Source organism: Pelophylax lessonae (genome assembly GCF_965119305.1).
Source record: "Pelophylax lessonae genome assembly, chromosome: 1".
Classification (NCBI taxonomy): domain Eukaryota; kingdom Metazoa; phylum Chordata; class Amphibia; order Anura; family Ranidae; genus Pelophylax; species Pelophylax lessonae.
Window position 1 is genome coordinate 312,764,514 of NC_138768.1, and position 27,765 is coordinate 312,792,278.

A 27,765-nucleotide genomic window follows, 5' to 3' on the forward strand; every position below is an offset into this window, starting at 1 on the left:
GCAAAATTTCTTGGACTCTGATTTTAATTTGTTTTTAACTACTATCTATGTCCCTATAAATATATGTAAATAAACTTTTGGTTTTTGAGAGCAGTTACTCTTATTTTGTCCATATAATCTGGTGCTAAGGATTTTCTTAGAATCATAAGAATTAAAAAGAATAGGAGACCTAATCTTGCTAAAAGAAAATACATGACGTAAGTGCATACAAAAGTATATGGTTGATAAGGTTAAATAAAGACACCAATCAATCCAGTTCAACCTGAGTGTGCTACTGTTCTAATAACAACTCCTCTGACACATATATAACATACTCTATGTGTGTGTGTGTCCACAGTTTTCTATATCCTTGTACATTGCCCTTGCTAAGAAACACATCTAAAAGTTTTTTCTTATTTATCTACACTCTCCACTAATACCACCAACTGTAAAAGGGAGTTTCACATCCTTACAGCTTTAACAGTAAAGAACCCATTACCAAGTTTGAGACAGAACTGCTTCTCGTACATCTAATTATGTGGACGTGTCTTTTTTTTTTTTTTTTAGAGACCTTAGGTTACATAGTTTTCTCCCAATGCTGGAGTCACCATTCAAGGATTTGTATATTGTGATAATAACCCCTCTTAAGCAACTCTTCTCCAGGGAGAATGTTTAATGTTTTTAGTTACCTCATAACTGAGGTCCTCCAGCCTCCTGAGCCAAGGAGAAGAGAGAGACCTGGAAGAGCCGCTGCTCCCATGCACATCGCTGGATCGAGATAGGGCTCATGTGAATATAAGGGGAGGCTGGGGGGGGGTTAGGGGAGCTGTACTCATAGGATTTTTTACCTAATGCATAGAATGCATTAAGGTATAGATGTTCTACCTTTAGAACCACTTTAAGATGTGGCCAGATCAGAGTTTTGTAAAGTGGAAGAATTATCGTCTTATCTCTTGAGTAAATTCCCTTTTTAAGGCAAGCTAATAGTCTGCTGACCTTGCTTGCTGCAGCTTGGCATTGCATGCTATTTCTGAGTCTGTCATCTACTAGGACCCCCAGATTCTTTTCAATCCTCGATTCCCACAGAGTGTCGCCCCCAGCAGCAAACCAATTTTCTGAAATGTGGTCAGTATTAGATATTTAAAGTGTTGATTCTTAGTTTTACTTATCCATTTATATGTTCTGGATAAATAAAGCTCAGGGCTATTCCTTTAAACAAAGACATCAATTCACTTCCAGCAAATACAGAAAAGCCACAAAAGAGTCTTAATCCTGACCTCTCACAAAGTTTCCCCATGACTCACCTTTAAACTGCCACTGGGGGATGGAAGAAACAGCTCAACCTTCTGTCTGTTCTTCACATACAGGGAGTATAGGCGTAACTGGTCAGCCTGAAATACATGAGACAACAGATGTGGCTTTCACCGCCGGTAAAAAAAAAGATATATTCACACTAGCACAAGTGGTAAAATGTGTTGTTTTTGCTACATTAATCAGATGACTGTTATCACATCAGTATTACTGCAGACAAATTTTGCAATGTGGGAGCACAGCTGTGAGGCAGATACATTAGGAGAACAGACTCACATGTTGTAGGAAGCAGTATGATACAGTGAAGGGGTGAGACACACAGTTCTGGAGGTCTCTCAGGAAGTGAGTATGGAAGTTGAGGAGCTGCTCCAAGCTGCCTCTTAGTGCCAGGCCTGCCGGACATGACCCTCTGACCTCCAGAGACCGGCGCAAAGACTGCACGTAACTCCGCTCAGAGCAAAGGAGGTCCAATAGCAGGCGTTGTGGAGACCTGGAATGAAGACAAATAATATGTCAAACTATGTGGCAACAAAAGCACACGCATATACACATATAAATACAGATTAAAAATGTTCTACAGGACTATATAATTCATCAATGCCACTTGGTACGTACAGACATACACATGTATGATACATTATCCCCATCTGACAATGTGATATGACAGATCCAGGATATATTACACACATATTTGGCATATATCAATTTCCTCTGAGTATGATGTGTTGGAAAACCTACCCCTATGGCCTGTGGTTCCACAAATATTCTATTTACAAATGTCACAGATGGAGCTGTATGGTCCTAACAGTACTTGGATCAAATATAACTAGAAAGTGTGCTTTTAATGGCCATCACGGATAGTGTCACCCTGTGCAGTAAGTAAAACATGGGGTCACCCAACAACCAACCACTCACCACCATCAGGCTCTTTTCTGTCCAGCCTTCCACAGTGCTCTATGCAGGGTCCGTGCCCTTCCTGCTTGATGGTGTCACCCCTCTGTCGCATGTCACCTGGGTGCAGTCCGCACCCCCATTGCTATGCCAGTGTGTATAACTAAAGTAAGAAGAATAAGAGTAACCTGCACTCTGAAAGATGCATTTCCACGATGTAATGTAAATATGTCATGTCAAAATGGTCATCTGCCAGCATTTTGAGAGCTCACAGGGTCCCCTTCCTCAAAGTGACTCAGTAACTGAGGCCCTGCGAGGCCCTGAAATGTTGGCATTGACCATTGTAAAATTATATAGTCACAATAAATTGTAGAAATGCATCTTTGGAGTGCTGATGACTTCTTGCTCTTCGATTTATTTATAAAACATTTTGTCCATGGACACAGTTCTGCTACACCCCAATTTGTAAATTGGGGTTCAGCCCATCAGCACCTAGTCAGTTAAATAGGTTGACTGTAGTCCATGGTAAGGACAGGTGCATCTTACATTATAAAAGACATTTATAAAGTAAAACTGAAAGTCATGCTGGTAAGCAATTCTACACTATGTTTCCAAATGAGACATACTTATATAGTATTCACCTGTATGTCTCTGGTTCTCATTTGGTTTTCGGGACTTGGGCCTAGTAGTCATCTAGTCTATTCATACACATGTAATCAGCTGTACAGTGTCCAATCTGATCCAAAACAGGCTGACATGACAGGTTTATATTGCCCTTGCCGAATCATTGACACTAAGCCCACGTTCACATTGATCCATATTGACATGCGATTTGACATGTCAAATCGCATATCAATTCACAGCCATTTGCCGGTTCGAATCGGTGCGGCACCACAAAGTCTGCATTTCTCTAGATTCTGTAGGTTCCTGCACAGATGTCTATTGAAATCGCCCCCAGAGCCGGTCTGAAATGCCGGTTTGAAATCGTGCAAGTTCAGCTGTACTTTTTACATTTTAAACCAGCCTCAGTGTGAATCTAGGCAAAAGGGGAGATTTACTACAACTGGTGCAAACAGAATCTGTGTCAGCTGTGCATAGAAACCAATTAGCTTCTAACTTCAGCTGGTTTAATTAGGCTTTGGCAATAAAACCTGGAAGCTGATCGGTTGCTATGCACATCTGCAGCAGACTCTGTTTGCACCAGTTTTAGTAAATATCACCTATTGTGGCTTAATTTATGCCTCTACGGATGATCTCCTCTAAGGCTACGTTCACATGTAGGCATTTTGGGGAGTTTTTCTGCTCTAGGATCAGCTCAAAAATGGCCAACAAGACAAATCCTATTCATTTCAATGGCCCCTGTTCACATCTGAGTGTTCCGACGCCTTGAGCAAAACGCCAGACGCTCCAAAAAGTACATGAGCTTCTTTTTGGGCAGATTACAGGCATTTTTGCCGCATAGACTTAATGCAAACGCTGGAAAGGCGATATAGAGCGTTTTACCTGTAAAACGCTTGTAAAAACGCTTATCAAAAGGCCTGGAAAACGCCTGAAAAACGCCAATAAAATAGCAACGCCTAGATGTGAATGTAGCCTAAGGGTCTATTTATTTGCAGAAATTTCACCCAAAATTCATACAATTATCTAAGTTGATTTAATTGTAAAAACATGAAATCCTGGGTGAAATCCTTTGTGAAGCTTATTTTAAAGCATGAACAGACACTTAAGTATTATCTCTAAATACTGAACTTTTTCCCAGTTGTAAATAATAATTTTTTTTGCCAGGCTTGATCCTACCTGTTTTACTTTTACCACTGGCATACAATTCTGAGAGGACTGTCAGCTATTTTCTGATTTAGCCTTCCTGAGCAATGTTCTGAACACAGGTTGGATTTATAATACAATTCTGTATGTAGGGGGACTTGGAATTCCCCTTATAAAATTGCAACATATACTGTAGATGTTAGAGAGGGATTTCTTCATATTTTAAAAGAATTCCTGGCATTGAAATGGTGTGGGGGAGTGATGGTAACCCTGCAGCAGTGACAGAGTGCCAAGTGTAGTGGTCTTTGTGTGGCTGTGTGCCTGCTTGCATGCAGTCTATATAGGTATATGAAGATGTAGTGGCTGTATGGACTCACCTGTACATCTCAGTCTGACAGAAAGGCAGGGACAGGTACACAGCCCCTACGTACCTGTCAGACTGTGCTACGTAGGTGAGCCCATACAGCCATCAAGTCCCTATTCTTTTGTATAGGCTCCCTTCACGCAGCTCCACGCTAATCAAAAAGTAAAAAAAAAAAAACAAAGGCTCCTGTTAAAATCCAGGCAAACAGCTACACGGGGGCTGCTTTACCAGCCAAATGATTTGTATTTCTGTCTATCCAGTCCAGAGATTTACACAGTTCTGCCAGATAGCATAACCCTGTCTGGTACGGCAAAACAATTTTCCTATGTTGCAGTTGAATGAGGCAGGCCATACATTAATCTTTTTTTTTTTTCATTTAACCAGTGGTTTTAATTAAAACAAGAATTATCCAATTTTCCCATCCAGACACTCGATGTGGATGGGGCAATCACTTCAAAGAAATGATTGCATTCTGACAGGTTGGAGACTTCCCAGCTGTCAAAATACACTGATCAGTGCAGCTGGCTATAGCCTGCAGCCCTGATTGTTTGGGGAAAAACAAACAGGCTGGTTGTACAGAAATCAACTGGTAGATCGACTTCTGTACAACCACCCTGCCCATACAGGAATCTAAATTCTGCTGCTCCCAGCTGAACCAGCCGAATTTCGATCCATGTATGGTCACCCTAAAGCCGGCCATACATGGTTCAAATTGAAACAAACTATATTTGAACCGTTAATGGGCAGGCTGAATGTACCAAGTTGATCAATCAATCAACTTGAGTAAAACCAGCCTGCTGGACTCTCCTGCAATTATTGTGAGCCGCTGCCATAGTCCACTTCTCCCAGTGGATAGCCGACATTGATTTACTGATTCCCCGGTCAGCGTGATCTGTGTTGATGGGGGAATTGTGCAGATTTCTTTCCTGCAACCAAGAAATCTGCATCATGTATGGGATGCCTAACAATGTATGGCCTGCCTAACACAGGTCTTAACTTTCTCTCAGCCTTTAACTGGACCAGTAAAGTAGAAGCAGTAGACAGATGATAAACTTATCTCTGCCAATCTTCTCTTTTCTCCTATAAACAGGTGCCTTGTTATTATTGAAGAACAGCTGCGCATGTGCTGCTTCCTCAGTCTAGGCTTTTCTGTACAGGGGATCACAGGTCTTTACACTGCTCTTGCTCTTATTAATTAAAGGGTGCAATAATAAATACAAAGCCCCATTGATTTGTGTATTTTCCATTTGCCTGGAGTTCAGTTTTTAAAGGACAGTAGCAGTAAGCTCATTGTTGTTACAATTTGTGTTGGCATGACATTGTTTGGTGGGGTACCAAATACTATTCCTATTCAGGAAGGTATGTGTCAGGGTAATGGAATCTGTACAACAATACAACAGTCAGTTTTACTCAGATACTATAAAGCACTAGGTGTTTGCTTATCTCTTCTGAATGCCAGACCCCCTGGCAAGAGAAAAGCTGCTTAAAAAATGTGCCTAAGGCCACGCATTGCACATGTGTTTAGGCACGTAAAGCCTTTAGGTGTTAATGGATTTCTTTGGCCAGAATAATAATTTATTCTGGCTATGGGAACGCATTACTGCTCAAAAGTTCTCAGAGTTTAGGAGCGTGTACATGCATTTAGGTGCATCAAGCATTTTTTTCTGCTTAAAAGCTCCTCTCCTGAATGCAATCATGATAGGTTATTTTTTAGCCTGGAAACACTCCTCTACTAGTAGAAAATCTGCCGAAAATTCCCATCCGAGGTAAAATCGTACGATTTTCAGCTAGTTGTACACAACTTTCAGCAGCCGATGCTGACATTTTCAACGAAAAAAAAACGGAGGAACAGACAACAAAATTTTTATCGTCCGTCCCCAGACGACCAATTTTCATTTAATGTGTACGCAGTACGTCCGCGAAAAATCAGATATGAAAGACCGCGCATGATCTGAAGTTGCTGACGAACCGGAAGTCTAGCTACAAATGTCCCAAAAAAAAAAAATTTTGTGAACATTATGCACTGTCAACTAAAAACAGTAATGAACGCTGAGCATGAGAGAGAAAAATCGGAGGATATTTCGTCAAGTGTGTACGAACCTTAATACACCAATAAACGTCTATGTGTGCATAGAGGTGCTTTTACAGGCTGGAAAAAAAAAAAAAACACGTAAAAGCTGCGTTTTTTAAGACCAGTGTGCATGAGGCTTAACCCTTTTGATGAATACCAAAGGGGCTATGAATTATGTATGGGCATATCAAGACTTAATAGAAAGGGGCTTATATAAATAAGGATTTTGGCTGCAGTAGCTGTAACATGTACATCTTTCTAAACACACAAGCTGAAACATAGCAACATGTCTTCACCTGTTTTCAAAGAAGCTTTCTAAAATCTAGACTTGGGCGAAACGCATGTGAAATTCCGAGAAAGCATTTCAACTTCAACAGATGAATGTGGTTAAATACAGAAATTGACTATGCAGCTCCTTATCAGGGTGGAATCCACTAGATAAATATTTTATCTTTAGATGTCCAGAAACACATACTTTAGATGTGTCGCATAGCTCCTACAGCTGTGAACTGCTAATACAGTACATCACGATGTGGTGTGTTATAACTGGCACAAAATGACTGCTGTATTGAGGGGTATAATAAACTGTTAGGTGGCACAAATATTCTATTCATTTAAAAAACACTTATCTGAACATTGATCTTACATTGAGCTAGATGCTATAAGCCCAGCTTGTAACAAGCAACAAAGTAATGTGGAAAAGAAGCAGCACTGCACTGTACTGAGTTAACCATCAATTAAAGTAGGTAGTATAACAGCATTATTAAATGAAAACACTGCAGAAAAAAAAATGCTAGCAACAATTAAATGCATTATATTAAATAAGCATTGTAGCATTTTATTTTTCATTTTAAAGCGGACTTCACGCTCTCAATCAACATTGACCATTTTTAATCCTGCTGCTAGCATTAGCCACTTAAGCCCCAGCCCTATTTCGGACACTTTTTGTTTACAATTTAAAACCAGTATTTTTTCCTAGAAAACTACTTAGAACCCCCAAACATTATATATATTTTTTTAGCAAAGACTCTGGAGAATAAAATGTCGGTATTTGCGCAGCGGTCTTTAAAACGCCATTTTTTTGGAAAATTTTGAAAAATCACATTTCACTGCATTTAAAAAATACTAAACAGTAAAGTTAGCCCATTTTTTTGTATATTGTGGAACATGTCACGCCGAGTAAATAGATACCCAACATGTTACGGTTTAAAATTGCGCACACCCGTGGGATGGCGACAAACTACGGTCAATAGAGATCTCAATAGGCGACGCTTTAAATTTTTTTAACGGTTACCAATTTAGAGTTAGAGTGTAGGTCTTTTTTTTAATTACTGCTCACGCTCTGGCGATCGCGGCGATACCTCAAATGAGTGGTTTGAACAGCGATTTCATTCGCGGCTCGGCTTCCGTATACATTTTTTTTGTGCGAGAGCTAACGGTGATGGGGGCGGCTAAAATTTTTTATTTTTTTTTCCTATTTATTTTATTTTTTTTTTTAACTTTATTACAGGTTTTAAAAAAAAATAAAAAATCTGATCACTTTTATTGCTGTCACAAGCAATGTAAACATCCCTTGTGACACCAATATGCAGTGACAGGTACTCTTCATGGAGGGATCGAGGGTCTAAAAGACCCTAGACCCCTCCACTACACTTCCATGTATGCAAAACGCCGAAAACGGCGTTTTTGCATACAGCCGTTTTTTTAAATTTGCCGCCTTTTGCAGCACAGTAACCCGGAAGTGACATCATGGACGCCGCCTCCGGGTTACGTCATCAGAGACCCGATCGAAGCCGTTTCCGGCTTTGATCGGGACTCCATCCAGCCAGCGGACGTGACGGCTGGGTGCTCGGGGCTCCCGGTGGGATGGGAGCCCCGAGCAAAGTCACAGGAAGGCGGCGGGAGGGGCGGGGGGAACGTCCCCTCCCGCTCACCCGGGTAATGATCGAGCGGCTCCCGAGCCGAATCAGTCGTTACCGACGGAAAGCTGACCGTCGGCTGTAAACCACGGTACCGGGATGGTGCCTCTAGCTAGAGGCATCATCCCGGTATACTACCGCAAAATTTGCCGACGTAGTCCTACGTCACTTTGCGGTAAGTGGTTAGTCAATAGATGGGAAAAAAGTACATATTTACTTGTTCTACACTTTTTTTTTTTACATTTCTATAGTTCCAGGCCTAGTCAAATGCTGTTATACATCCCAGGAGTCTTCAGGAGAGAGGAGGGGTTTTCTCGGCTAAGCACACACTCCTGTCTGCATGCTTGTGCTAAGGGCAGATTGATTCCAGGAAGCAAATGCTAGATGAATCGTCTGCCCTTACCCAATATGTTTAGAAATGCTAGGAAGTGTTTTTCAAAGTGATTTCTTGAAGACATGGATTGATGGGTAAGTTTGCTTTGAACATTAAAAATTAATTAAATAGTGTTTTTGGTTTGTAGTGCTCAGATGCAGTGTAGTTTCACTTTAAGGTAATTTTTATATGAATTGGAAGTGTAAAAACGACATGATATGACTAAGCAGAACACTGGATTTCCTTATGCTCTACAAATAGCATATATATATATATATATATATATATATATATATATATATATATATATATATATATATATACTATATATATATATGTATATATGTACATACACACATCTAACAATTAGAGCACTGATCCCGCCTTAGTTAAATTGTATTGTAATCGTACTGTCTCCCTCCCATTTGTATAGTGCTGCACTAACTGTTGCGGCTATATAAATCCAGTAAAATACATGCATAAAATATAGAAAGGTCTGTACAGGCCTAGAATTTTTATCATTAATTTTTAGTGAGGTACAAGCTCACCTTTTTCCTTCTGGTTTTGGAATACCCCCCCAAGGGGCATCTGGTCCTCTCCCATCACCTCTACTGAGAACATGACCACGAGGAGGGCTGCAGGTACGGTCCGCCAGCTCTCGACTACTGACCTCTAGACCACGGATCCTGACACCAACCTCTGACTTGCGACCATTTGGTTCTAAGAATGGCACACGATACTCCTCTGATGTTTGTGTCTATAAAAAAACAACAAAAGTTGTAAGCAGATCATTACACAGTTGTAAGCAGATCATTGGTCTTAAGCTGGCTATAAGCGTATAGAATTTCGGCCATTTGCAGTGCGAACGACTATCTGTCACTTGATAGCGACTTGTCCACTAACTGATAGAATTAATTTGTTTCCATGATCGAACATGATCGGTCAAAAACAATAACAACATAAATAATATGTATATATTCCAAGGACGTGCGTAATACAAGACTTTTAATTTTTCGGATTTCTTTCATTTAGAATATAACATACACATATACACTTTGGTTGAAACTGTAAAAATGTTTGCTTTGGATCCATTGACATTAGCGAGGCCTACTGTCGAAATCGATAGTGAGGTTGAAACAACTAATGGCACCAATGTCAAACATACTTTCCGAAAACGACCAGTTTCAGTTGAAAATTCTATACGTGTATGGTCAGCTTTACTGTATGAACCTTGGAGTGAATTTATCTTGTCTAGCTTATCTGTTTTCAGGATGCTGAAACTGCAAATGTATCTAAAAATGAAAGAATGAAGTAAAAAGTAATACACCTTCCACTCTGAAACACAGTAACTCATTTTCAAGCTGGCGGAGAGAAGTTACACGAATAGCTATTGCAAATAATGATTCTTTTATTGAAGTTCATGTAATGGTGCTTCTATTATACAGAGGTTTTACATTATATATCTTTGTAGCTAACGCTATCACATAGTACACGGCAATGCTGCACAGGGACAGCAAAGAACAATTTAATACTTTTTATTTGCATTTCGGGTCTTCTTACTAACCATCATCTTTTTAGATGTCAGAGTTTTCAGGCTAGGTGTAGAACCCTTGGCTGACATTTCAGATTGGGGCAAATGATTTGTTTTATGTTCTTTTTTACATTGCCATGCTTCAGCAGAAGTGGCTGTGAAGTCATCTAGTTAGATGCAAAGCTTATTACTATTGGCGCTTTTCCACTGCATGGTACGACTCGGTATGGCTCGCTTTGGCGCTTTTCCACTGCATGGTACCGCATGGTTCGTGTTTGAACGGTTTGGTACAGCGGCGCTTTTCCACTACATGGTACGGCTCGGTACGGCTCGCTTAAACAGTACCACCTCGGTTGGGGTTCCAAGTGGGCCGTACCTATACCATATCCCACAATCCTTCGCATGCAGCCTTGATTGTTTGTCACTACTAGCCACTGATTGGTCAGAGAATCGTTGTAATCCCACCCAATTACTACTTTAGTGGAAAAGTAAACCGAGCCGAGTAGAGCCTATACAGTGCTGAAACGTGTCAACTCGTACCATGCAGTAGAAAAGCAAACCAAGCCGAGTAGAGCCCATACAGTGCTGAAATGTTCCGACTCGTACCACGCAGTGGAAAAGCAAACCGAGCTGAGTAGAGCCTATACAGTGCTGAAACGTGCCGACTCGTACCACGCAGTGGAAAAGCAAACCGAGCCGAGTAGAGCCCATACAGTGCTGAAATGTTCCGACTCGTACCACGCAGTGGAAAAGCAAACTGAGCCGGGTAGAGCCTATACAGTGCTGAAACGTGCCGACTCGTACCACGCAGTGGAAAAGCAAACCGAGCCAAGTAGAGCCTATACAGTGCTGAAATGTGCCGGCTCGTACCACGAAGTGGAAAAGCAAACCGAGCCGAGTAGAGCCTATACAGTGCTGAAATAAGCCGTCTCGTACCACGCAGTGGAAAAGCAAACCGAGCCGAGTAGAGCCTATACAGTGCTGAAACGTGCCGACTCGTACCACGCAGTGGAAAAGCAAACCGAGCCGAGTAGAGCCTATACAGTGCTGAAACGTGCCGACTCGTACCACGCAGTGGAAAAGCAAACCGAGCCGAGTAGAGCATATACAGTGCTGAATTGTGACAACTCATACCACGCAGTGAAAAAGCAAACTGAGCCGAGCTGGGCCAAGCAGTGCCGAGTGGAGCCGAGCCGGTACTCGTAGTGGAAAAGTGCCATTTGTGACCTCACAAAGCTGCTGACTTACAGCTGTCAATCAGAGAAGAGGAATGCACAGCAGATTATTTATCCCTTGCTGAGCAAAGTCTATTTTGGCAGTGGAGCAGAATCAGTTACAGATGAGTAATTAAAGTTAAGAGTGGATAATGGGCCCCAGGATTAGGCACCCCCAAAACAATGGCATATCGAGCATCATATACAAAAACCGCACGGAACATCTGGTAACACGGTACTTCTTTTGCTTACATGAAATTGGTTTGGTCTATGTTATCATGGTGATGCATTAATGATATATACGTAGAGTATGTATAACATGCACATGGTCTCTGCTTACATGAAATGGATTCTGGCTGTGCTAGCATGGTGATGCAGTTATGATAAATACATATAGTATGTATAACATAGACATGGTCTAAGCACAATCACTAAAAGGGGCTGTGCAGTGTCTTAAAGCAAACATATGATTTGTCTATGCATGACAACAGGTTTGTTTTAATGATGGGTCCACCAACAGCACAAGCCTTTCCTTATTTCCTCAAGACTCATTTTGGTTCCTGGGAGGTAAAATATTGCCATTACTTCTGGCTTCATGGAAATATGTATCTAAAGCTGGGTATACACATATCAAAAGTCGGCTGGTTCTAAAGCCGACCATAGATGGTGTAAATCTCGGCCGGTTCAGCAGGGACCAGCCGAGGTTTGATCCATGTATGGGCAGACTGATTATACCCAAGTCGATCCATTGATTGGGCAGCTATACTGTAGCTGCTAGCAATAATCACTGTGGTTGAATGAGAAAAAACTATGCGTGTATATCCAGCTTTACCCCCCCCCCCCCACTACTGGTCCTTGGCCGCACAGGTCTACATCGCTGCCGCATGGGAACAGGTGGGGAGTCCTCAATCCTGTGTAAGCGCCAAGTCTTGCAGAGCCAATTTACATTTGCTGAACATATTGGTGAGAAAGTAAGTTTGTGCAGATAATAAGGATGGCTGAACCAGTTGGTTTTCCCTGTACGGCCAAAAAAGAGGTTCACCACTGATTTTACAAGCTAATTTTAAGCAGGTCTGTAACGGAGTAAACGTGCAGTAATAGGCTTAGTAGTTATAATGTAGGACTTAAGTTACCTCTTCTGTTGTCTCCCCAATTATTTCCATTTTCATGTCTCCATGTCTCAGGGTATTAAGCAAACTCTGAGAATCCTACAAGTATATTAAATGTTCATAAACAAGAAGATGGAAATATCAGTCACAAATGTACCTTGTAAAATGAAATAATTAGTAAAACACAGTCCAAATCCTACTTACCATGTTTATGATAAAAACAAAAGGAGGCTTTTACTCTTACTGATAAAAAATACAATGCACTAAACACTATGTGGGTGTTAGAAAGTTCTTAGCTTGACATTGATAAGCTTTGGCAACTTTGATTCTATATTAGCTGTGCAGTCAATCAGAATGATGTGGTGCAAGAAGCATACACAAAATCAAGCCTGTTTTACTTAATCAGTTGCCGACCGCTCGCCGCAGATATACTGCGGCAGGCTGGCTCAGCTGTGCGAACCAATGCAGGGGTACGTCTGTCATGCGCGTGGTCAATACGCTTATTGCGATTTTTTTTTTTTACCAAAAATATGTAGCAGAGTACAAATTGGCCTAAAATGATGAAAACGGAAAATTCCTATCAAATACTTACCGTAATTTTCCTTTCCTGATAGTCTCCATGGCAGCCTATGTGTGGGTTAACCCCGCCTCCACTCCAAGGGTATAGGACCCCCCTCCCATAAATTTCAGCTCTCAGGTACAGCAGGTGTTCCATATCTTAGCCGAATCCAAGACGAGAGGGTGGGAACTCCGGCTGCCATGGAGACTATCAGGAAAGGAAAATTACGGTAAGTATTTGATAGGAATTTTCCGTTTTCCTGTCAGTCTCCATGGCAGCCTACATGTGGGAAATAACTAGCTCACGCCACACGGGTGGGAATGCTTTAGCAAAGAAACTTTAATTCATGCTATTTGCAGACAAAACAGTCAAACCAAAATTAACTGAGGACAGAGAAGCAGGCTCCACACAATAGTGGGTCATAAAAGTATTGACCGAAGACCATGAAGCCGGTCTGCAGATCACATCTGGAGCCACGTGCCGCGAGGCCGCCCAGGAAGTAGAGATACTCCTTGTAGAGTACGCCGTCACCGCCTCTGGAGGAGCCAGACCCTCAGCTCTATAGGCCTGCTGGATAGCTGCCACTATACATGATGCGATAGTTCTGGATGAAGCAGGTTTACCTCTGTTCTTCCCCCAGAACAGGACAAAGAGGTTGTCAGACTGCCTGAATGGTGCAGTTGCTTGAAGATAGACTTTTAAGGACTCTCCTACATCCAACGGATGAGGATTGGACTCGTCAGAGGACCGGAAAGTAGGCAGGACGATCTCCTGATTCTGGTGAAACACCGAGGTGACTTTCGGATTTGAATTCAGCATGGGTATCAGTACTACCCGATCTGGGAAGAAAGTCAGAAATGGTTCTCTACAGCCGAGGGAACTTAACTCAGAGACCCTTTTAGCCGAAGTAATGGCCACCAGGAAGACAGTCCGGATGGTCAGATCCTTGATAGAAGAAGAGGATTCTATGCCCATTTTTGAGAGGGCATTTAGGACAAGAGGAAGATCCCATTTTGGAAACCTAGGTCTTCTTTGAGGATTGAGCCTGACTGCTCCTTTAAAGAACTGTTGAATAAGTGGGTGTTGGGCCCACATGACCCCAGAGAAGGCAGACAATGCCGAAACTTGGACCCTTAGAGTTGCCACTGAAAGGGGCATATCTAGACCAGCCTGAAGAAAACTTAGTATTTCTTGAATCCCAGGGACTGAGGAAGACATACCTTCTGGATATGCAGACTTCATGAATCTTGACCAGATTCTGCAGTATACTTTATTTGTACTTGGTCGTCTAGCATTCATCAAGGTGGAAATGGCTGTAGATGGGCAGCCGAGCGATTCCAACCTTTCCCTCTCAAGAACCAGACCGTCAACCGGAGAATTGCAGGACAGGGGTGCACTGATGTTCCCTGAAGAAGCAAGTCTGGTCTGAGGGGAAGAGGGACCGGGTCCCGGTAACTCAGCTGTAGGAGCAGCGGAAACCATGGCCTGTTTGGCCAGAAAGGCGCCACCATCACTACCTCTACATCTTCCGCTTAAAGTCTCTGCAGAAATTTGAGAATGATGGGTACTGGAGGAAAGGCATATGCCCTGCTGAACTCCCACCTGTCGGTTAGTGCATCTGTCCCGTAGGCTTGATGGCATTTGCCTCTCGTGACATACTTCTCCAACTTGTGGTTGCAAGGAGAGGCGAACAGGTCGACTTCGGGAGATACTCCCAGCGACAGGATCCATTTGAACGACTCCACATGGAGAGACCACTCGTTGTGGTTCAACTGGACCCTGGACAGAAAATCTGCTTGAACATTCTGTGAACCTGGAATGTAGACTGCCGAGATATCGACTAGGTGAGCCTGGGCCCAAGACATAATTGGGTCTAACTCTCGTAGTAGAGAGAGACTCCGTGTCCCACCTTGTCTCTTTACATAAGACACTGCCGTGGTGTTGTCCATCCGAATCATTACAGATTTCCCTTCCACCAGGTGTTGGAAAGATCGAAGAGCCTGGTAGGCTGCTCGGAGCTCCAGTATATTGGAGACTGGTGTGTGTCTCTGAAAAGACCACTTTCCTTGTGTCATCTCCGACAGACAATGAGCCCCCCAACCTGAGTTGCTGGCGTCTGTTGTGATTATAGTCCATGAGACTGGAATCAGAGAGTGACAATTGAGCAGATTCCTGCGTTGCAGCCACCAAAGAAGACTGGATCTCATGCTGGAGGAGATATGAATGTATTGATCCCTCTCTTCTGGGTTCCACTGTTGTAGGAACCCTTTCTGGAAGGGCCTCATACGCCAAAGAGCCCATTTGACCATTGGAGCCGTGGACACCATGGTGCCAATGATTTTGAGGCACTGAGAGGCTTTCAAGAAAGAGCTGGAAGGATTCTCTCCCTCACTACCGGTATCTTCTCTAATGGGAGAGAGATTGAATTCTCGACGGTGTCGAATTGCGCCCCAAGATAAACTAGGCGCTGAGTGGGCTCCAGCTGACTTTTTTGTAGGTTTAACAGCCAGCCAAACTCTTTGAGGGTCAAAATGACCTGATCTCTGTGTGTCAATAACTGATCTTTCTCTTGAGACAGCAGCAGAAGATCGTCTAAGTAATGATGTAGACGTATTCCTTTCAATCTTATGAAGGCCACTACAGCCAGGAAAACTTTGGAGAATACTCTGGGCGAGGTAGACAGGCCAAAGGGTAGGCAAATGAATTGAAGATGTCGGTTCTGAACACAGAAGCGGAGATATTTGTGAAAGTCGGTTGCCACGGGTACATGAAAGTACGCATCTTTCAAGTCTATTGAGGCGAGCCAGTCTACTGGCAGTACTGCCTTCTGAATAGTTGAGAGTGTTTCCATCTTGAATTTTTCGTTCTTTATGAACTTGTTCAGGTATGTAAGATCTATAACGGGCCTCCAGGCTCCTTTCTTCTTCTGGACTAAGAAGAGGGGTGAATAAACACCTTGAAATTTTTCCTGTTCTGGAACCGGAACTACTGCTCCTTGAGCCACCAAAGCATCTACATAGGCGAGCAAGACTTCTCTTCTCTCTTCTAGACAGGGCAAGTGACATGCTTTGCTAATCTTGTAACTGCAGCATCCACAAGGGGAGCAGATTCCAGACGGGCGACATCTTCAGGTTTGAAGGGATATAATTTCCCAAGTTTGGAAGATAGGGAAGACTTACTATCCCCTTTACTCCACTCTTCAGTAATCACCTCTTGTAATTCAGAGAGGAAAGGGAAGTTGACACGCTCCTTGCCGAGGTGCTTGAAGAACTTCCGCTGCTTTTTCTGGGGAGACACAGGATCCTCCCATCTTAGAGCTTCCTTAATGGCTCTGATCAGGGGTGAAACCAGGGCAAACTCAAAACCGCCTACTGCCCCTTCTTCTTCTGAATCACTGTCAGATGATTTTGCAGAAGTAATGCTCGGTTGAGAGGGGCCTTGATCTTCCTGCACTTCCGCTGGAGAACTGGACGTAGTGGGACCAAGTGCTGGGACCATACCCCATTCTTTCAGGGACTGTTGCACTATTCTCTTCACTAGAGATTCCAATCCATGGTCCTCGTGCACCCTCTCACCGGCTGCTTGAGCAAAACATAGCTCACATAGGGACTTGTCCTCCGGGACATGCGCCCCACAACCCCAACAGGCTCTCTGGTATGTGCGGCGACTCTGGTATTGTTTGTGGTGTCTGGGGGAGGAATTAGAGCGTCTCCCTTGCTTCCTACTCCCTGATGGAGATTCATGGCGCTTTGATCTGGAGGATGAACTCCCACGAGGTCTGACAGGGTCTCTTTCTTGGGATAAATCAGGCCTGGAAGAGGTGATGGAAAAAGAGAAAATCGGGGAGACACTGGATTTAGCCATGAAACAGGGACCAGCTAGCCCTCCCCCGCCCCCCCCTGAAAAATGCCAGCACCCACCTGTTGTGAGAGGGCTGGCCACAGGAGGGCGGTGATGCAGGATCCATACTTCAGGCCAACAACCAGACTGATAAAGAAAGGTAATACACATCAGACACCAAGATAGTGATACATTGTGAGGTAGCAAACCATCCGCCCCCCCCTCCCCCTCTGCAGTCAAATATCAATTGCACATACCTGTAGCAAGGAATCCAGAGACACAGGGAAGCTGCCGCAACGCCCACAGTACTTCCCGAAGTACAGGGGAACCGTCAGCTGCTTAAATCTCCCGCCGGAATGACATCAGCGGTGATGCGGCCGTGATCGCTAGTGCGCATGCACGAACCAAGCCTTGGCTTCGTTCGCGACGCACTGCGCATGTGCGGGACTACGAAACGTCCACCGATTGGTCGCAGGAGGCAGAGGAGGAAGAGGAAGGGTTGCTGGAACGCAGGAAGCATTCCAGCGCCATTGGGGCCAAACAAAACGCCGCATAGTGATAGAAAAGGATACAAACAAGGTATACATAAATGACAAATACCGCTGCCATGAAGCGATGTAATGAGAATCTTCAGACCCATGTCAGAAAACGCCGGCCAGGCTTCAGTCAACCGCAGAGAGCAGGGGAATTTAAATGTCACTCACCCGCCCGTGGCTGGGCCCTGGACATGCAGACACCATCCAAAGTATCCTGAGGTAAGCCGGACGATAGTAAGACATCAGAATTGCAGGTCCTTGGAGGAGGACAAAAAAGGAACACCTGCTGTACCTGAGAGCTGAAATTTATGGGAGGGGGGTCCTATACCCTTGGAGTGGAGGCGGGGTTAACCCACACGTAGGCTGCCATGGAGACTGACAGGAAAAAGGTTTATTGGAATGTTATATAGCAGAATGTGAAATATTGTTTTTTAATCTTTTTCGAATTTTCGCTCTTTTTTTGTTTATAGCGCAAAAAATAAAAATCGCAGAGGTGATCAAATACCACCAAAAGAAAGCTCCATTTGTGGGAAAAAAAAGGACATCAATTTTATTTGGGCACAGCGTCGCACGACCATGCAATTTTCCATAAACCACTTCAGCCCCGGAAGATTTTACCCCCTTCCTGACCAGGCCCTATTTTGAGATTCGGCACTGAGTTATTTTAACCGACAATTGCGCGGTCGTGCGACGCTGTACCCAAACGAAGTTTACGTCTTTTTTCCCCCACAAATAGACCTTTCTTTTGGTTGTATTTGATCACCTGTAGGATTTTTATTTCTTGCGCTATAAACAATAAAAGAGCGACAATTTTGAAAAAATATATATATATATTTTTCACATTCTGCTATATAACATTCTCAAAAAAAAATTAAAAATCAAAATTTTTTAACATTTTAGGCCAATTTGTTTTCTGCTACATATTTTTGGTAAAAAGAAAATCGCAATAAGCGTATTTTGATTGATTTGCGCAAAAGTTATCGCGTTTACTAACTACGGGAAAGATTTATGTCATTTTTATGTTTTTTTTTTTTTTACTAGTAATGGCGGCAATCTGCAATTTTTTGTGGGACTGCGACATTGCGGCCCCCAAACTGACATTTTTGACACTTTTGGGGGTACCAGTGGCATTACTACAGTAATCAGTGCTAAAAATATGCACTGTTACTGTAATAATGCCATTGGCATGGAAGGGGTTAACCATGTGAGTGATCAAGGGGTTAAATGTAAGCCTAGAGGAGTGATTCTAACTGTAGGGGGGCGTGGCTTGTGAAATGACCATAGAGACATGCGATCTTATATAGCAGGATCACATGGTCTCTATGATCATCCCAGGGAGAAGGACAGACGGCTATGTTTACATCAGCCGACTATCCTTCTCTCTCAGCGGGGAGAGATCGAGGGTGTCAGACGGCAATCGGAGCAGCCTGACACACGCGCTGGCTTCCCCGCTGACGAGCGGGGGTGGGATCACGCTGCCTGCGGCGTGCGCTCGCCCCCTAGACTCCCCAGAGAGAGCACCGTACATGTACGGTGGTTCGCCCAGGAGCGGCTGCCTGCCGCAGTATATCTGTGGCGGGCGGTCGTCTAGTGGTTAAAGTAGCGCAGTGCAGAATCGCAAAAAATGGCCTGGTCATGAAGGGGGCAAATCCTTCTGGTACATAACTGGTTAATTAAAGCAGAACCCATTGTTTTAAGTCTCCCAAAACAGTTGCATTCAAGACACAGTGACATAACTATCACAGTTGCTTTTGCTCTCAACTGGACTGTGAAGCCGTCAGGCCCGTCACATGGCTGGTTTCATTACTAATCGCATGTACAGTATTATGGAAACTGCAGGGCAAACAGAGGCTAAGATGGCGGCTTCCTGGGCTGTATGGGATAGGAGGGTTTAATTCTGCTTTAGGTAGAAAGAGTGTTGTTAGCAGGTAATAAAATATGCTTAACATATTATGGGGTGCACAGTTTTTCCATAGGCTATAACTATTTAGCAATGCTGCAATATCGCTCTGCTAAATTGTAGGTGCAGATGACAATCACTTCATATCCTCACTAATATATGATGGTCGATGACAGATAGAAAGGTAGGTATAGCTATAAGTATGTGTGTGTGTATAATACTTATTTTTTTATTTAGATCTTCCAGACATATGATCTGTCATCATCTTACCTCACTTTTGTCTCGACAGCTTTGTGGTGGCAATTTTGCCTCAAGGTCTTGCAGTTTCTGATTTGACAGCTGGACAAGATTATGTAAAGCTTCATCTACTCTCTCATACAAGCCAAAGGTCACTGGGTCATATAATCTGTCACATACAAAGGAATGAAAATGTATTACTTCCTGCTGATGTAAGTAAGTTACAGTAAGGATGATTATATGGTGCCTACTGTTATACCTTAAGTAAGGCGACTTCTGGAGTCTGGCAACAAGAGTGCCACCATCTCTCTGTAATCTCTGCAATCTTTCATCAGTCAGGGTTTTCTTCATGGCTTCTCGGTGATGAGAGATTAACCACCTAATGTCCTGGAAGAAAATAACCCAACCATCAGTTTAGCATGCACATAATGGTTTTCTTGATTTATTTTCAAGCCTGTTATTTTTTTTCCAATAGCACATACAAAAAGCATGTGGCCTCCCATGCTTTACATTTTAGTGTTCCCCGCTGCCTTCCCTTTGGACCGCAGTAGTTCAAGAGAAAACATTAAAGTGGAAATGCATTGCATCTTAGAACCACAAAGCAAAAATGCTTTTTAATTAATTAATATTCAAAGCAAACTCCCCCCATCCATCCGCGTCTCCATCCTTTATTTTGCTGAGAAATCATTTTGAAAAACATCCCCTGGCATTTCTGGCAGAGGCCATCTTGAGTAAGAGCAGATGATTCGTGTATCATTTATTTCCTGGAATCCATCTGCCCTTAGCTCAGGCATAGGCTAAGCTGAGAACCCGCCCTCCCCTCCTGAAGACCGCTTGGACGTATGACATATTTTGCCTAGGCATGGAAACAAGGAAGTAACTGAAAAAATGTAAAACAAATGTAAAACAAGTCAGTATGATATACTTTCTTATCTATTTAGTAATGCTAGCAGCATAAAGATTAAAAATAGTCAGTGTTGATTAAGAGAGTGGAGTTCCACTTTACCTACCAGTATGGTGCAAAGGGGTTGATTTACTGAAGCCAAATAGACTGTTCCCTTTGCAAGGGTATTTTCTCAAGAGTTTAGTGAACGAAATGAAGGCCTGAACTTCCATTGTCATATCACGTGCAAACAACAATGTGGATTTGTCTTTTTCTATTTTCCTTGCACGATTGGGTATTCTTTTCAAGGTGTAATTTCACCGTATTCAATAAACTCTGCAACTTTCCTTGCAAAGTGAACAGCCTATTTGTCTTTAGCAAATCAAACTCACTCAATGCAGTGCTTAGTACCCGTGGAAACTACTGCCAGGCTATTGCAGAAACTTGAGGTTGAAAGGTTTCCCACACATATATTTTTATATATATTTTTTTATTTATTTTATGCTTTTTTACATATATATACCTTCATTCTATATATGATAAATGCACCAAAATATTGAATATGGGTTCCTTTACTCTTGATTGTTCCCTCACTTTAGCACTTATCACTAGGATATTTATTGTATTTGATTTATATTTATATACATGGAAAATGTTTTCTGCACAAGTGTGTTTAAAATTTGGATTTCGTTGGGGTCACTCTGTCTGTGCAATCTAGACGTAGATTCCCAACAGCTGACCGATCGGATGAACAACTAGTTTGATGAATCCAATTGTTGCCAGCTGTATGTATGGGGTGTATATATGGCTGATGCACATCCAGAGTGAACTTGGTAATGAGTAAGCGACACATCCAGTCGTGAAACGCGTCTACCGTTTTTGTCCTGCACTCACAGTGTGTACCTGTATTTGCCATTTGATTGATGTGGAATAAAGACACTCCTTTTTCTGAATTTCATCGGAAGTGCGGTCATTCCTTTTTGCTTGATGAGGTAACACTTAGTCATATACCCACATACCCACATCATCTGTTTTGCATGTTAATATTATATATATATATATATATACACACAGCGGCAAAAATAAGTATTGAACGTGTCACCATTTTTCTAGGTAAATATATTTCTAAAGGTGCTATTGATATAAAAATTTTCATTACGTCGGTAACCCATGCAATCCATCCATACATACAAAGAAACCAAAGCGAAAAAGTTCAGAAATGTAGTTAAAAAAAACATTATGTGCAATAAAATGGAATGATACAGGGAAAAGTCATTGAACACACTAACTGAATATTATTTAATACTTGGTACAAAATCCTTTGTTGGTAATGACAGCTTCAAGACGCCTCTTGTATGGAGAAAATAGTCGCATGCGTTGCATCGTGTGATTTTTGCCCATTCTTCCAAACAGTCTTCAAATCTTGAAGGTTCTGTGAGCCTTTTGTTCTTTCCATAGATTTTCTATTGGATTCAAGTCAGATAATTGGCTAGGCCATTCTAGCAGCTTTATTTTCTTTCTTTCAAACCAATTGAGAGTTTCTTTAGCTTTGTGTTTGGGATCATTATCCTACTGAAATGTCCACCCTCGTTTTATTTTCATCTTCCTGGTAGATGGCAGCAGATTTTTTTCAAGAATGTCTTGGTTCATTTTTTTTTCAGTTTTACTCTTCCTTTAATGACATGAAGTTTGCCAGTACTGTATGCTGAAAAAAAGCCCCACACCATGATGTTTCCACCTCCAAACCTCATTTTTGGTATGGTGTTTTTGGGGTGATGTGCAGTGACCTCCAAACACTGTGTGTATTATGGCATCCAAAGAGTCCAATTTTGGTCTCATCTGACATATATTCTTCCAGTATTTTACAGGCTTTTCTAAATGTTGTCCAGCAAACCTTATTGAGCTTTAACACGCTTTTTCTTTAGCAATGGAGTCTTGGTGAGCATGCATACAGGCCATGGCGGTTTAGTGCATTACTTTTTGTTTTCTTTGAAACAATTGTACCTGCTAATTTACAGATCTTTTTGAAGTTCTCCACAAGTGGTCCTTGGCTCTTGGACAACTCTTCTGATAGTTATTTTCACTCCTCTGTCAGAAATCTTGCGAGGAGCACCTGGTTGTGACTAGTTTATGGTAAAATTATGTTCTTTCCACTTCCAGATTATGGCCCCAACAGTGCTCACTGGAGCATTCAGAAGTTTAGAAATCCTTCTGTATTCAATGCCATCAGTATGTTTTGCAACAATAAGGTTGCAAAGGTCTTATGGGAGCTCTTTGCTTTTACCCATCATGAAATGTTTCTTGTGTGACACCTTGGTAATGAGACACCTTTTTATAGGCCATCAGTTGGGACTGAACCAGCTGATATTAATATGCACTAACAAGAGGCAGGATTGCTTTCCAACTACTGATAGATTTCAGCTGGCATCTTGGCTTTCTATGCACCTCCCTTTCTTCATGTTTTCAATACTGTTTCCCTGTGTCATTCCATTGTATTACACATAACTTAATTTCTGAACTTATTTGTTTTGCTTTCTTTGTATGTATGGATTGCACGGACGGGTTGTTACTGACATGAGGTGGAAATTTCAATAGCAATTTTAGAAATATATTCACCTAGAAAAAAGGTGACGTGTCAGCATCTTGATATGCCACACCTGTGAGGTGGATGGATTATCTCGGCAAAGGAGAAGCGCTCACTAACACAGATTTAGACAGATTTGTGAACAATATTTGAGAGAAATAGGCCTTTTGTGTACATAGAAAAAGTCTTAGATGTTTGAGTTCAGCTCATGAAAAATGGGGGCAAAAAAAAAGGTGTTGCGTTTATAATTTTGTTCAGTATGTATATATATATATATATCAATAATTCCTAGCTTTCACTCCTGTGAACCACATGCACTTCTAATTTTCATTGATAGTATAGAATATTATAAACAAGTGCTTGCTATTTTGTTATGTAGAAAACCCTAGTAACTTTCAGGACTCTTCTGAAAGCCCAATCTATCTTTTTTTGTTTGGGCCAGTGGAACCAAACCTTTCTATCCTTTAAAGACAATAAAACTGCCATCTTACCCTCTGATTGATCTGCAGTCTCCATGGTGCTGCAAATGTGATCAGTTATGATGCTGTCCATTTGATGGCTTGACAGTTTGGTTTACAGCACAAGCAGTTGTGACAGTTATCATTCACAGCATGCCTTAAATGTAACTGTTTTAGGGAAACAGTTAAAAAGATGGGTTTAGTGCCGCTATAAATAAGATTATCTCATATAGTAAGGATAACTTGCTACAAATTTGTGGCAGTGTTGAATTGTAAGTCTGTTAACTTGTTGCACATTTTCACTGGCAAGTTGTACACTTGCAGAGCACTTGAAGCTCTGTTCTAGTTGACACTTTTCCAATTTGTAGCAAATTTGCGTGGCAAGTCTCTAGCAAGAGTAAATTTGCAGTGTTGATTCTACAGCAAGAGCTCTGGACGTTTACAGCATGGAAATTCAGCCACAGTGACCCCTGTGGTATGATGACTATTGCACAACATAAACGAACCAGAACTTGCAGCAGACTTGCAGAATGTTTGCACAGAAAGTTGATCTGGAGTCATGCAATGCGGACTTGCTGCAATTATGCAACAAACATGTGAAGCCTGGCAAGTCTAGTGATAGCTTAGCAAGTCATTTTCAAACTTGCAGCGCAATTGCTTGCTATCTGGGTATCTTACTTCATTTCCATGGCTTAGATCGGTTGTCTCAAAACTGCAGCACGCAGGCAGGATGTGGCCCTTTACTTAACTTTATTTGGGCCTTGGAGCATTTTTCCTCCTGCTGATATGAGGAACTATGCCTCATCGTGACACTAACAATGAGACACCATTCCTTTCAAATTCACCAACAGTAGAGTATTATTCCTCCCATTGACACCAACAATGGGGCATTATTACTCCAACTGAATCTAATGTCAGGGCATTATTCCTCCCACTGGTACCAACAAGGGGGCACCCAAATGATATTACCAAAATTTCTACTACTAATACCAGTGATGGGCCATTATTCGGCATCCTACTGATCATAGGCGTGGGGCACTATTCCTCCCACTGACACCAATGATGGGGCACTATTCCTCCCAATGACACCAACAATGGGGCATTATTTCTCCCGCTGACACCAATGATAGGGCTCTATTCTGCCCACTGATACCAACAATGGGGCACCCCGCCAATACCAACAAATGGAGACTATTCCTCCCACTAATACCAGTGATGAGGCACTATTTCCCCTCCTACTAACCACACGCTATGTCATTTTTGTAGTTCACTGACCACCAAGCATTGTTTATTTCCACTGTCTACAGACTGGCCCCCATAAAGTCTGAGGGACAGTAAACCGGCCCTTGGTTTACAAATTTTGGAGACCCCTGGCTTGGATGAAGAACAGATCACATTCATGCAAAAATTCAGAAAAATACAAAATTTGCTATTTTTTAATTGAAACCGTGGGTGAAGGGAAATATCTCCTTTTTTAATGAGATCTTAGTAAAGTGAGTTCTTCTAAACCCCATTACTTTCACATACATAAACAGCATATTATCACAGTGTTTTTATTGTATTCCGCTTGAATTTAAAGTTTAATGACCCTTTAAAGAGCAACAGTAAATGAAATTCCAAGAATCTATTAAGTATGACAAACCTCTGTGGTGTCCTCTTTGACCTCTTGTGTGACCTTTTCCAGTGACTCAAGCACATCACAGCACAATGTGTGGAGCTTGCTGAGAGACTGATGGAGGAGAGCAAAGAAAATATCACATACAGAATAAGGCAGAGTCATATTACCATATCTAGATAACTAAAGTTACAAGGTAGACATCATCAACATCATCATCAAGATCAACATGGTTATAGTTAGCTACGATATTATTGGACATAAACGCAATATAAATCACTCATTGCTTAAAACTTTTAACTACATTCCTTGCAATAGAAGAGTAACAAATATGCAATCACATAAGCATTTTCTCCCTGGGTCTACCCTCCCCTATGCCATCACAATAAGTGAGGGCACAACCTAGATTGAGATACTGCTATGGCTTCATGGCGGCAAAGCTTTCTTCATGGTTCAGACTTCCTCAGCAGTGACAAGCTGAAGCTGGCCCTACACTGTGCAAATTTCAGCAGGTTCTTCGGTGAACTGGCCAAAGCTTGCTTAGTGGGTGGGCCTGTTGTGTTGCCCTCCCAGCCCAACATCCTTGAATTGGAAAACTGAAAATTGTCAGCCGAACAGTGTCTGCATTCAGCCAAAAAAAAAAATGTATTAATGTATGGCCACCCTAAAGCCCCGTACACACAAGAATAAATTCGGCCGGGAAATTTCGTCCGACGACCGATCTGTCGATTTTCGGCTTGTTAGTATGGTGCTTTCGACAGCCGACTTCGACTTTTCGGCTGACAAAATCTTGGTGTGCAGGCATTAAAATTTTTGTCCTCTGTCAAAACACGTCCGATTTTCGTCTCATTAGTACAGATTTCGATGGGGAAAAATCTTATGAGCAAGACTAGGCATGCTCAGAGATGAAAGAACACAGAAAGCAATCCAACACATGACATCACTTCTGAAGTAGAATTCTGTCGTACGGGAAAATTCGTGTGCAGTCTAGAGCACATTCCAACCAACAGACACGCACTCTGGACAAAAGACGGACGACCGGTCGGCGGAAATTCGTTGCGTGTGTACGAGGCTTAAGGCCCCTTCCACATAAGACAGACTCCACCAGGAGTCCTCTTGCTCAGCAGGGGAACTGTTCGCTGATCCCCACTGAGCAGGCAGGTGACTGGTCTGTGACAAATCCGCTTATACAGAATAAACATAGACACAGCCCACTTTCCTCTGTGGGTGGTCAGATGTAAAGAGACTATCTGTCCCTTTACACCCAATTTCCATCTGATCCAATCTGCTAGATGGAAGAAGAACAGGTCCCCAGCCATCTGTGTTTAACCGATTAATCAGATTGGATGTAAACGGACACGTTTGTTTACGCCCGCCATTTCATAGAGGAGAATGGAGGGTCTGATCAGGTCCACCTGAAAAACTGACAGGGGGACCAAATTGGTCTGCTCATGTGAAAGGGGCCTAAGAGGGGGACTGGCCACACATTTCTTTTCCACAGAAAGCACTTTGAGGTTTTCTTATGTGGCTAGTGGAAGAATTCTTTATTAAACCAAACCCATGATTTGCCCATTTAGGGGGAATGAACAGTTTTTTTTTTAATCCCCCTATTTCCAATAGGAAAGTCTCCTTCATTCTCCCCAACACACTATTCAGTGCTGAAGCTTGAAAGAAATACCTGATACTTCTAGGTATGGAGGAGCAAGTGACTGACCTCATGTCTCCCCTCATGTTGTAAAGCGCTGTGCAAATTGTTGGCGCTATATAAACCTTGTATTATAATAATAATAATTAGGCCAAGTTTGTACAAGCTACAACTCATGCAACTGCTATGGGGGGGCCTATATTAAAATTACCCTTTTGCTTTTCTTTGCATGGACAAAGTATGGGGTTCATTTCAAAACTAAACTGCAGACAGTCATAAGCAATACCACTAAATCAAGTATGGAATCAAAAACCTGAAGTTTATTTTTTACACAAAACCAGTATAAATACCTTAAGCTCTCCTATTACTAGCCTCCTATAATCTTGTGCACTGTTACACTCAGTGTGAGAGAGGGAGGGCAGCACAAAGAACCAATCAGAGCTGTCCTGTTTTCAACAGTGCTGTCAGTCAACAGTATAAGCATGCTTACAAGAGGAGAGAGAATAGTGCTGCCTCTTCTTCACTGTCCATTGAGTCCTTTAGAGCTTTACTCAATAAGCCAATCAGAGCTGAATGGTTTTGAACAGTGTTATTAGTCATCACTATGAGTCTGCTTGCAGTGGGAGAGAGCACAATGATGACCACATCCGCATCCTGCTCCTACCTAACTGTCCAATCAAAGGCTGAGGGCAAGTTGGCAACCAACTTATATACCTTAAAACATATCTAAACCCCAAATAAATAATTGATAGTTTTGCAGTATACTTGTCCTTAGATGTGGTGGCTGCATTCCTCATCTTTTTTTTCACTCTTTTTCCCCTTTATTTTCATTAGGTAATCCTGCCATTAACACACTTCCTGTCCTAAGGTGATAACCATACTAAACAGAGTTGTCACCATAGAACAGGGAGTGCTTTAGGACTACCTAAAACTGTGTTTTGGCTATATACACAGGGTCGGCGCTACCTATAGGCAAGGTAGG

At 42.2% G+C, this 27,765-nt stretch overlaps 1 protein-coding gene across 1 annotated transcript in view; it reads right to left on the reverse strand.

Moving 5' to 3' along the window:
- Positions 1–27,765, reverse strand: part of ARHGEF40 (Rho guanine nucleotide exchange factor 40) — a 159,606-nt gene that overhangs the window by 33,460 nt on the left and 98,381 nt on the right. Inside the window, exons 9-15 of the mRNA XM_082266862.1 lie at positions 25,166–25,252; positions 19,858–19,985; positions 19,632–19,767; positions 12,551–12,625; positions 9,221–9,429; positions 1,567–1,780; positions 1,284–1,370 (exon numbers count right to left, since the gene is read on the reverse strand). Of these exons, the coding sequence (XP_082122988.1) occupies positions 1,284–1,370; positions 1,567–1,780; positions 9,221–9,429; positions 12,551–12,625; positions 19,632–19,767; positions 19,858–19,985; positions 25,166–25,252 (936 nt within the window). The remainder of the gene's footprint in view (positions 1–1,283; positions 1,371–1,566; positions 1,781–9,220; positions 9,430–12,550; positions 12,626–19,631; positions 19,768–19,857; positions 19,986–25,165; positions 25,253–27,765) is intronic.